We start from the raw sequence: 11,746 nt of genomic DNA on the forward strand, positions 1-11,746 counted from the left end.
GAATAAATGATTGACTTTTGAGTATCATGGTCTAAAGAACTGATATGTCTTTTACTCAGGAAGATGGTTTGTTTTCAGCCCACTCTAGGTGCCAGGATCCCAGTACTTCACTTTTTTATAATATGTACAATATTTGCAGTGTTTTGATTGTACATTTTGACCATGTAGAATTTTTTTTTAATTTTAATTTTTAATTTTTTTAAATGTAGGCTCCATGCCCAGTGCAGGGCTTGAATTCACAACCCTGAGATAAAGACCTGAGCTGAGATCAAGGGTTGGATGCTTATCCAGCCATCCAGATGTCCCTAGAATTTAATTTTTATAATACCTACAATATCAAATAAATGAAAAATTATGTAAATATTGATGACCACTGTCTCTTAAAAAGGTTGATATTAGATCAAAAATAAAAAGAAAAGTGTGTAAACCTGGCGATTCACAGACCTGTACCCCTGGGGCTAATAATACTTATATGTTTATTAAAAAAATTAAAGAAGAAAAGAAATTTATTTTTATTTTAAGCTCTCGAATCATTTAGAAGCTGGCTGCCGCAGAGACAGACCATGGCTCTTAGCATATCAGATATGTGACTTTATTTTATTGATGAGCCTTACCTCATCGTGAGATTATAAGTCAGTCTTCACAGTTGCTTGGGATAGTTGTGGTTCGCTATGGCCCTTGAATTTTTGCATTTTGTTGGTTGCAGATATATAGAAGAAAGAGGAAGCCTGCTGTTGACAGGATTTGTGTTGGCATTCCTCCTGGCGAGGTAAAAGCACTGTCTACACTCTACTTGTCCCTGTTAATTCGGATTATCTACCCAATCAAATGACAACATCTATAAGGGTTTGAAAGTAGTTTTTAAAGCCTTCTCTATTTATGTCTATGTGGAGCAATCAGTCATTGAGAAGATGGGGACTGCATATATTAAAAAGCAACAATTTTGGATAACCTCAGTCAGTTTAAGAAAAGAATGTACATCCAAAATGTGTCTTTGTGATCCATTCAAGATGAGGAAATTTAAGTAGATTTTTTTTAAATACTTTTTTTTCTTTTCTTGTTCATGTTTATGTTCTTTTATGCCCTTTAGACAAATTAGATGGTGAAAGGTGACTGGTTAGCTTTCATTACTGTTTTTTACACATTAACTCTGGCTTCACCCTGGTAACTCCAATAATATTTACCAATATGCTCAATATGTCTTGTTATAAAATGTTGAAATATCAATGGAAGTTCTTAAAACTCCCCAAAATTCAACTCTTCATTGATACTTAAGAATGTTTTAGAATCATGTTATGCCAAAACTAAGCTGAGGAGACTATTATATAAGGGTCATTTATATTCAGATTTGCAGTTGTTTGCTTAAACAGCTTACCCAATCTTTTTCAGTGCTTTGGACTTCTGGGAGTTAATGGGGCTGGGAAATCATCAACTTTCAAGATGTTGACTGGAGATACCACTGTTACCAGAGGAGATGCTTTCCTTAACAAAAATAGGTGAGAAGAGACACGGACTGTATTTTGCCACAAAGACTCTTTTTCTTATTTTTATTTAAAGACATTTTTATTTTTCTGATTCTAACAGTACTATATAGCTTATAAAAAGGTTGAGATCTATAAAGGGTAGAGACAAAAATAAAAATCACCCATAATCCCACTACCTAGAGAGAACTACTATTTACATTTTTTTCTCCCAGGCTCCCTCTATTTTTTCTAACAGCTTTATTTAGTATAATTTTACATAGCGTATAGTTCACTTATCTTAAGAATACAATTGCTTGCGGCGCCTTGGAGGCTCAGTCATTAATCATCTGCCTTCGGCTCTGGTCATGATCCCAGGGTCTTGGGATCGAGCCCCGCATCGGTCTCCCTGCTTCTCCCTCTCCTGCTCCCCACCGCTTGTGTTCCTCTCCTGCTGTTTCTCTCTCTGTCAAGTAAACAAACAAGATCTTTTAAAAAAGATATAATTCCTAGTGATTTCTAGTTGATTTACAAGGCTATGCACTCATCACCACAATTAGAACATTCCCATCACCCCCAAACTCTCTTTTACACATATAAATGTTTTTTAAAAATTGAGATCATACTGTATCTAGATTTTTGAAATTAGTTTATTATTAATGAGTCTAATACGGATATTTCTCAATGGGTTACATGTTCTAAGATGTAGGTTTTACAATGTTGCATAAACCCCCCTATGTATTTTTATCTGCAGTTTGTTTAATCAATTCCTTATTGTTGGACATTTATTAGTTTCTGTTTTTGACTATGCAACTATGCCCTTTACATATGTACATCTATGTACATATGTAAAGGGAAAATTCCTACAAGGTAAAAGGGTGTGTATTTGCCAAATTGCCTTCCCTGAAGGGTGTGTCGGTTATTGAGGTTGCAAAGGCCATTATCTGAGAATGCACAGGTCACTAAGCAATCTGATCTTTAGGGGTGCACCTCCACTTTAGGGACCTATATTAGGCAATGTTGCCCTTGTGTACTCTAAATATGTGAGGCTTTATGGGCTTTCTATATGAAGAGGTGGTACAAAGACCATGGCTTTGGAATTTTTCTGACCATGACCCAAAGTAGCAAATTCATTTACCTCTCAACCTAGTAAATACACAAAATCACATAAACAGGCATATCTTTTTTTTTTTTTAAAGATTTTTTTTTTTTTTTTAATTAACAGAGAGAAATCACAAGTAGATGGAGAGGCAGGCAGAGAGAGAGAGGGGGAAGCAGGCTCCCAACTGAGCAGAGAGCCCGATGCGGGACTCGATCCCAGGACCCCGAGATCATGACCTGAGCCGAAGGCAGCGGCTTAACCCACTGAGCCACCCAGGCGCCCAAACAGGCATATCTTTAAAGAAAAAATCTGATTATGACCCACTAAATTTATTTTGTCACCTGCTAATGGGTGATGGCTCACAATTTAGAAATAGTAGATAGGAGCCTACTAGCCAGTAACATTTGAAAAGAATGAGGGACTTAATGTACTCAGGGGTCCCCCCTTTTTTCTCTTATCAGTTTTTTCCATAGCAGGGTAAAGAAGGTTTAAGAGAACCAATGCTGAAATAGCAGGCCTAAGACTGTGCATCTGCTTCCCCAGGCTCGTTCCTTCTACCAGGCTCCTGCGGTATAAAGCAGAGGGAGCAGTAACTGGCTCAAACTAAGGTTTATCCCAGTGACCAGTTGTAAGAGGCTGGCTTGGGCAGTGTTGCTGTGAGAGCCAGGCACAGTGTCTGTGGGCATCTCAGTCATAATTCTGGGAAAGGCTGGACTTCAGAGTGTAAAACAGATAGGCAAAGGGGAATGAATACTGCTAACAGGCCAAACAAAGGCCAAATGCTGTCCAAGGGTGGCTGATAAGTGCAGCCATCAGATTGGATGGGACACTGAACTTCTCCCACATCAAGGATTCTTAACCTGAGATTGGCTTCATAGAGTGCAAAAGCTGCTTCCACCAATATATTTAAAGCTGTGTCTGTAGATGTATTTTTTTGGTCACCAGATTTTTAGAGAGCCTGTGATAAAAAAACAAAAACAAAACAAAACAAAAATCTCCCAAACAAACCCCTTAAAAACCAAGAGGGTGCCTGGGCTGGATAAATAGTGGGGCCAGGCCATCTGGACCATGTTGTGGCCAATGTATGGGCAGCAAACAGCAGAGGGAGGAAGGCCACACCCAGATTTGCTGGGCCTCCTCTGGGTCTGCAGGGCCATGAGGGAGACTTGGGAGTAACAGAGTACTTGGTGGGTATGACTGGATCACAGGGTCAAGTCTGGGATGGAGACTTAGTGTTAAAGCCCCAAGACTGTGTGAGTGAGGTTGTCGGTAGAGAGAGTGCAGCAGTTGGGATGGACTTGGGAATCTTGAAATGGGACTGAACCTGCAGACTGAGGTGTTGGGAGAGCGAGGTACAAGCAATAGGTGGGCCAGAGGCGGGAACCCTGACTGCCAGGAGGGGCTGGCCTCCGGGGACAAAAAGATGGTGCTCACTGGTTATTTTTGTCACATGCAAGTACACTTTTTAGGAATATGAGACAAGACTGTCCAATCAGTCTCTCTCTAAATGCTTAAAACCTGACCAGTTTTTCCTTTGCAGTATCTTGTCAGACATCCATGAAGTCCATCAGAACATGGGCTATTGCCCTCAGTTCGATGCCATCACGGAGCTACTGACTGGAAGAGAGCACGTGGAGTTCTTTGCCCTCTTGAGAGGAGTCCCAGAGAAAGAAGTTGGCAAGGTACCGTGGGCACCAGAAGCCAGCCTGCCCCCTTCGCAGGCTGACAGTATGCCTTATGGTTTTGGCCTTCACAAATGACCGTTGGCTTCAGGCTCTTTTTACGCATGGGTGCAGCAATATGAGATGCTGGCTGCTCGCACCTACTTTGCGAGGTGGGAATCCGTGGCGGGGGGCAGGGGTGAGTGGACATTCACATGCTGCAGAGCAGAGAGGAAGTGCTGTGCCCACCCCCACGAGTTCTTTCCCTTTGCTTTTTGGCTCCTTGGCACTTGCTATTATAGAATCTACTCCGTGAGAAGAATTTTCCTAGTCCTGCTCTGTAAAGAATCATCTGCACGTGTAAGAAAACATGATAAACACACCAGACAAAAGTCAAGGTGCGTTTTATTACTCCAGGTTGGTGAATGGGCAATTCGGAAACTGGGCCTCGTCAAGTATGGCGAAAAGTATGCTGGGAACTATAGCGGAGGCAACAAGCGCAAGCTCTCCACAGCCATGGCTCTGATCGGCGGGCCCCCTGTAGTGTTTCTGGTGAGTGTGACTGAGTGGAGAACTCTTGTGTGGGCCTGAATGGAAAATGAAGTCCCGTATGTCCAGGGATATTGCCGGACTGGCTTGACTAATGGCAAGTCATCCTTCCTCTGACCGGGAACCGCAGAGCCACCTTAGAAAACCAGAGGGAAGTTCCTTTGTTCTTCTCCTTGATACATGTTGGGGTGGCTTTGCCATGCCCTCTGATGCTCCAGAGAAGAGAAGCTCTAGGGCCCTTTTGTTTCTCTGGTGTTGGGGAACGCTGGCTCGTGTGGCTGAGTCTCGGATATGTGATTTGAACTTTCTCTGGATCATTCTTTCAGACCGTCTGTGTATTCATCTCCTGAAAATGGAGATTGTGGACACAGCTTCAAGATCCCCAGGGTGGCAGCTGGGTTATAGTTCTAACACATAGATAGATGGAAAACAGAAGATTAAACTGGACAGGAGCCCCTTGGCCCTTTTTCTTCTGCTTTGAAGTTATTGTAGGAAGAAGCCTTGGGTTAGGGCTTTAATGTTATCTGTACCATTTGGATCTGCAATTTGTTTCTCTAAGACTAGCAAGTACAATATAACAGGCTAAGCTATAATGAGCTAGAATAAAAAAAGAAAAGTAATTTTACCCAAACCTTCTATGGACTTCAATAGAGACTTCAGACAAAAAGAATTTTCAGTGTATATTTGTCAGTCATGAAAAGATGATTGAAACTAAATAGCTTTTTCCTTTCCCTTTCTATTCATTTGGAGAAATTTAATTTAAAAAAAAATTGAGTTTCCTACTTCCTACATATTGGTAAGAGTGAACTGGTTACAAACAAGTACGCAGTTTATTTTTGTATGTGAGGTCTGATTTTTTGGTCTATCAAGAAATAACTAGAATGGTAAGTTGGCATTTGGCTATTTTAAAGATGCTTCTGCATTTAAAAAGAAATCTATCTTTGTGTTTTCAGGAAGTAATAGGGCTTATTTTATTCTCATTACAGGATGAACCTACCACAGGCATGGACCCTAAAGCCCGGCGATTCTTGTGGAATTGTGCTCTAAGTATTGTCAAGGAAGGCAGATCAGTAGTGCTAACATCTCACAGGTCAGCAGTGAAGACTGGGCTTGGCATCTGTGTTGTGTATATTTATGATTTTCCAAGTAGTAATGTAATCATTGTATAAAAATGAGAAAATGTGGTAATCACCTGAAATTGCATCATGAGGACATAAACATCGCTGTCATCAGGCTATGTATCTTTGCAGTTTTCTAATGCGAATCTGTATACACACACACACACACACACCCCAGACGTGTGTATATTTACAGGCAAAAACGCAAGCTGTGTACTTAGACTGTTCTTTTTCACTTCGTATTTTGTGTACATTCATATGTAGACAGTATTCCAATAGGAAATACCCAAGTTTGTTTAGCTGTTCCTCTTTTTGTAGACATTTGGACTGTTTCCAACTTTTTTTTTTTTTTTTACAAGTATAAACAGCACGGCAGTAGACAGCATCATGCCTACATCTTCATGTATTTGTGATAGGAGGCAATTATGCCCTAGGATGCTGGAAATCTATCTCTTTGAAATTCCAGATGTCACATGATGTTCGGATGGTTAGAGCAGCATCTTTCTAAAACAAAAATCTCTGTTTTCCCACAGTATGGAAGAATGTGAAGCTCTTTGCACTAGGATGGCAATTATGGTCAATGGGAGGTTCAGGTGTCTTGGCAGCGTTCAACATCTGAAAAATAGGTAACAAAGATAGTATCTTTGGGATAACCCTTACTGAGGACACTTGTATTTATTCTTTTTGTGAGTGTATAAATGGTGGCTCTAAAAATAAAGGGAAATAAACTGAACAAAATGGTATAGTGGAAGGAATAAGGGCTTTGAAGCCAGAGCTGCATTTGAATTCTCTTTACCTTCTCCTGGTGTGGGCCCTTGGACAGATTGCTTAACTTTTCTAAGAGTCTGTATCCAAGAATATCTGCTTTCTGGCTTTGCTAAACAAATGAAATGGGGAATTTTACATACGTCAGTGTGGTCACAGCATAGGCTGTGGGATCAAACACACACGAGTCTACACCATGGCCCCACCACTAGGAGCTCTGTACCATGAGCAAGCGACTAGCTCCGTGGACTTCAGTTTCTCTGTAACTAACATCTGTCGGACTTCACATGTCCAGGTGAGGAATCAGTGAAATCATGTGTCTGAGGCACTCGGCATGACACGTCACATAGACTAGATCATCAGTAAATGGTAACCAGTTCCTTCTCTTAGGTACTTATTTCTGGGTAAAACTTTTGGGAGCTTCCTTTTTTATAGCACCAGTTGGGTCGGGTTACATACTATTTTGAGAAGTTTGCTGAGGATCTTCCATTGGATTTTTTTTTTTTTTTTTCTGCTTTCAGGTTTGGCGATGGTTATACAATAGTGGTACGAATAGCAGGGTCCAACCCTGACCTAAAGCCTGTCCAGGAGTTCTTTGGACTTGCCTTTCCGGGAAGCGTCCTCAAAGAGAAACACCGGAACATGCTCCAGTACCAGCTTCCGTCTTCCCTTTCTTCTCTGGCCAGGATATTCAGCATCCTCTCCCAGAGCAAAAAGAGACTCCACATAGAAGACTACTCTGTTTCTCAGACAACACTTGACCAAGTAAGCTTTGAATGGCATTTTCAGGGTGGAGATTCCCGATCCCTGTCCCGCACTCCCACGATGAGTCCTAGAGCAGGTCTGACTGAGCTTGAATCTGATTTACTGTGACTCTTGCTTTTTACTAAACCACCCTGAAGGTGTAAAGGAAGATGATTCTGTTTACTTCCGAGGATTATTGTGAGAATAGGTTGTAATAATCATCACAGTAACTGTCATTTTCTGAATACCTACTATGGGCCAGACATTTTGCCAGGTGTCTTATCCCATTTAAATGAGACAGCATCAAGTACTACCTGGATTCTGGAACTTAGTAGCTGTTCGGTAAATGTTAGTTTTTTTGTCTCCCTTCCCTTTTAATCAGGCCTCTATGAATCAAAATAGATGATCGAGTAATTGGTGATTTGAGGGGCAACAGGGAAGCTCAGTTTTCAAATGGTTAATGTGTTTTTCCAGTGTCCCCTCTTCCTCACACACAGTTTCCTACTTTATTTATGCGATCTTGTATTCTCCTACTGTGGCTTAAGCTCCACATGGTGAAAAATGCAACAAGAACAAAGGAGGAGCAAGGAGAGAGCTATTTATAAAGGCCAACCTTTCTTTTGACAGGTGTTTGTGAACTTTGCCAAGGACCAAAGTGATGATGACCACTTAAAGGACCTGTCATTACACAAAAACCAGACAGTAGTCGATGTTGCGGTTCTTACGTCTTTTCTCCAGGATGAGAAAGTGAAAGAAAGTTATGTATGAAGAATACTGTTCATACAGGGAGACTAAAAGAAAGGAGGAACTAGCCCTTCCTTTGCACCACGTCAAGCGTTCCAAAAGCAAGAGCTGGACGTTTTTGTGGGAAGAAGTAAACTGGATACTGTACTGATACAATTCAATGCAATGCAATTCAATGCAATGAAAACAAAATTCCATTACAGGGGCAGTGCCTTTGTAGCCTGTGTCTCGTATGGCTCTCAAGTGAAAAAGACTTGAATTTAGTTTATTACCTTACACCTATGTGAAACTCTGGTATGGAACCCAGCGGACAGATGGGTTTGAAACCACACTTTTTGTTTTTTTTCCCTTTGTAGTCTCACTGGGGTTGCAACAATAATTAATCAAGTAATCATGGCCAGTGATTATTTATCAAAGTCAAAAGGCATATACATCTTCATTCAGTAAGCCATGCCATGCCAGGACACTGGTTTCCCAGTGACACATCCATTGCTGGCAATGAGTGTGCCAGAATTACTAGTGCCAAGTTGTTCAGAAAGCCTGAAGGACTGTGGTGTGTCATGCACACTTTTGCAAAAGCTGTTCTTCTTTAGAGTCCATCAGCATCATTATCAGGTGACAAAATGGTGCCCTGGATGGGGAAAGTCCTGTTTTGTTTCCCTCTTTGATGAGCTGCTCTGGTGTGGGTAGCTCAAGACAGGTGAGACTCGGTTCCATTTTTAGGTTATCCCGTGCTTGGAGCCATGGGTCTCCAGGGCCATTTTTCTGGGACTCTTTAAATATACTAAGATCCTGGTGAGCAGTAAAGAGCTGGCAGACCGTTGAGGCTGCAGGCTGCTGAGGCCAGGTCATGGGATTGAACACGTTATGTGGCTTGTTCAAACCTAGGGAGGCCTGTGTCCATTTGTCCTGGTTGTCTGCTAACACGGTACATCGCATCTCAAGATCTTCCTGTCTGACATGAGTGTAGTATTATTTCTGGCTTTTTAAATTAATCTAGACTATGAAAGGACAGAGTTATATTTTAACAAAATTCTTCGTACTTTTGATGTTGTTTGGAATCTTATGGTCTGTCAGTGACATGTGAATCCTTGGAGTGGCCTCTTTGTAGAACCCCGTGGTGTAGGGGAGTCAGGCCGTACTGCCTCACTGGCTTTATTTCTCATGGAAGCCTGCATGTGGGTCCTCTGACTAGTGCCTGGTGACCAGAAAACAATGTGGTGGTCAAGATCTCATGACAGCATTGTATTTGAGTTTTTTTTAAAGATCATTTAAAATACTCTTAATCTCGGTATGTTAATCAAGTAGTTTTTGAGTGTATGTTATAGCTGAACTGACTATGTATGGGTGGATTGGGTGGGGAGAAATTAAGTCTCAGTAGATGTATTGTGCCATGTTATTCAGCTAACAGGTTTACAAATAGAGGTTGTTTTGTTGTTGTGGTCGTGGGATCCCAGTGAAAGAATACTGGGCAGTTTTTTTGTTTTTGTTTTTAATAGCAACAGTGCAAAAGCCAAAAAAGTTTGTCATAAGGGTTACAAGATTAAACAATGAATACGTTCACAAAAAAGATCACTAACTGCAAAACTTGTTGAGTAACACAACTTGTGCTTGTGGGTATTTTTGGTTCTGTCAAATAATCGGCTTTGAAGATCTTAGGTATCCCATGCTGACAATCTCAACTTTTTCATCTCTTCAGTCCTAAGTTTCTCATGAAAAAAATAACAACAGCATATGCCCCCAGGTGAAATATATTTGACTTTCCTGACCCAGTCTTATTTTTTTTAGTCAACAAACACTTTAAGAAATATTATTTTACTAATGCTTAATGTGATCTGCTTTGAGACAACAAAAATATGTGGGGAGTACTACTGGGTGAAATTCAAGCCATCTTTCAGTATCATTATTAATTTCTTTTTCTAAAATTTAAATATTAACTCTAAAGGTATTAAGATTTCGGATCTATTTCAAGTCTGTATTTTTTAAAATTTATAGAATGTTACCACATAACTTGTTTGGAAAAAAATGACTTAGAAATTAATGCCAATATCTTCTAAAATGATAAACAAGTAATGAAGGCCCATTTCCAGTAACTATTGGCATGATGAGGTCATTATATTTTGTGCTATCTTTAATGATATAAAATTCATAGAGTAATTTAGTTTTTCCTTATTTAATATTTTTCAAAATCAAACTTTTGTTAGTATTCCCATTTTACTAGAATCATGTTCTAATTCTCTATCTTACTAAATCAGTGAGCAGCTCCTGGCTTTAATTACTCTGACTTCAAGGCCATATTTAAAAAAATCAAAAGACACTGTGAACTGTTTCGGAAAACAAAAAACAAAAAACAATTCAATATAGATTTACAAGGATCTCTTCTGAAGCTAGAAACAATCTATAGCTACACACTGACTTCACACTGTTAACCTTTTAGACTATCCAAATAATCATCTTTTACATTTTCCTGTGTAAACCTAATTCTAGTACAAATTTCTACCAACTCTCTCCTATGGTAAAATTTCTATATATTCCCTGTGGAAATGTAAGTATGCGAGTTTCCAAAATTCTCAAAAAAAAAAGTGTTCAGAGGTTGCCACTTTTGCTTCTTTTGGACACCTTGGAAACTCCATTAACAACTGTGAATATGAAAATACAAAAGAAAACAATCACAAAGCCCTTTACACATAAACATTCAGCACAGCTCTTTCTTAAAAAACAGCCAAACCTCAGACTACTGTATTTCCATATCTGTACTGAAGTGTGTGCATTGTGGCGATGAAATGCTGCACATCTTTCAGTCACTGTATAGTGATCATTGATGAAAGGGATTTGTCTGTTTTCTTCTCGTGGTTGTATATATCAGGTAAATTTTTTTCCAAAGAGCCATGTGTCATATATAATATTGAACCACTTTGATACTGAGATATTAATTTGTACCCTTGTTACTATTTACTAGTAATAATAAAGTACTATAGTAATATAGCTCTAATTCTCTTCAAAGTTGTTGCATCCCTTTTATAGAATGTTTCTATTTCCATAAGGATTAAGTATTCTTTCTTCTTATACCCTAGGATGAAGCTATGTTTTTGTGCTTTTTCTTTATCATTGGCTCTTCATTCCAAGCACTTTATGCTGTCTCTAATGGGATCTATTTTTGCACTGGAATATCTGAAAATTGCAAAACTAGACAAAAGTTTCACAATAGATTTCTAAGTTAAATCCTTTTCATTAAAAGGAAAAAAAGAAAAAAAATTTTGTATGTCAATAACTTTATATGAAGTATTAAAAAAAAGGCATATTTCTATGTTGTAATGAGTCACGAAATAAAGCTGTGACAGTTCTGCTGGTCTATGCAAATTTATTTCCATGCATTCGCAGCACCACCTACTGTTAAGGCTCATAACGCCATTAGAAAAGTAAGAAAAGTAAGAAATTTTCGTCCACTTCTAGTGGGGAAGCTCTTTCTTTTGCCTGGAGTAGAAATTTTAGAAAAGGCTAAATGTCCTGTTTCTCACAAAAGAGAAGTGAAGGGATTACTTGGAGACAAAGGGTGTTTACACTTTCATAATCAGTTAAGATAGTAAATAACAAGTTTAAGAG

At 39.5% G+C, this 11,746-nt stretch overlaps 1 protein-coding gene across 3 annotated transcripts in view; it reads left to right on the forward strand.

Annotated features, from left to right (window-relative positions):
• Window positions 1-11,487, forward strand: part of ABCA1 (ATP binding cassette subfamily A member 1) — a 163,466-nt gene extending 151,979 nt beyond the window's left edge. For all 3 annotated transcript variants that reach the window (XM_059411157.1, XM_059411156.1, XM_059411154.1), the window contains exons 43-50: window positions 707-769; window positions 1,390-1,496; window positions 4,103-4,244; window positions 4,641-4,775; window positions 5,759-5,862; window positions 6,424-6,516; window positions 7,177-7,420; window positions 8,027-11,487. In XM_059411157.1, coding sequence (XP_059267140.1) covers window positions 707-769; window positions 1,390-1,496; window positions 4,103-4,244; window positions 4,641-4,775; window positions 5,759-5,862; window positions 6,424-6,516; window positions 7,177-7,420; window positions 8,027-8,167 — 1,029 coding nt within the window. In that variant the 3' untranslated portion in view covers window positions 8,168-11,487. The remainder of the gene's footprint in view (window positions 1-706; window positions 770-1,389; window positions 1,497-4,102; window positions 4,245-4,640; window positions 4,776-5,758; window positions 5,863-6,423; window positions 6,517-7,176; window positions 7,421-8,026) is intronic.
• Window positions 11,488-11,746: the final 259 nt, after the last annotated feature.

The sequence above is a fragment of the Mustela nigripes genome, chromosome 9, assembly GCF_022355385.1.
Source record: "Mustela nigripes isolate SB6536 chromosome 9, MUSNIG.SB6536, whole genome shotgun sequence".
Taxonomy (NCBI): Eukaryota; Metazoa; Chordata; class Mammalia; order Carnivora; family Mustelidae; genus Mustela; species Mustela nigripes.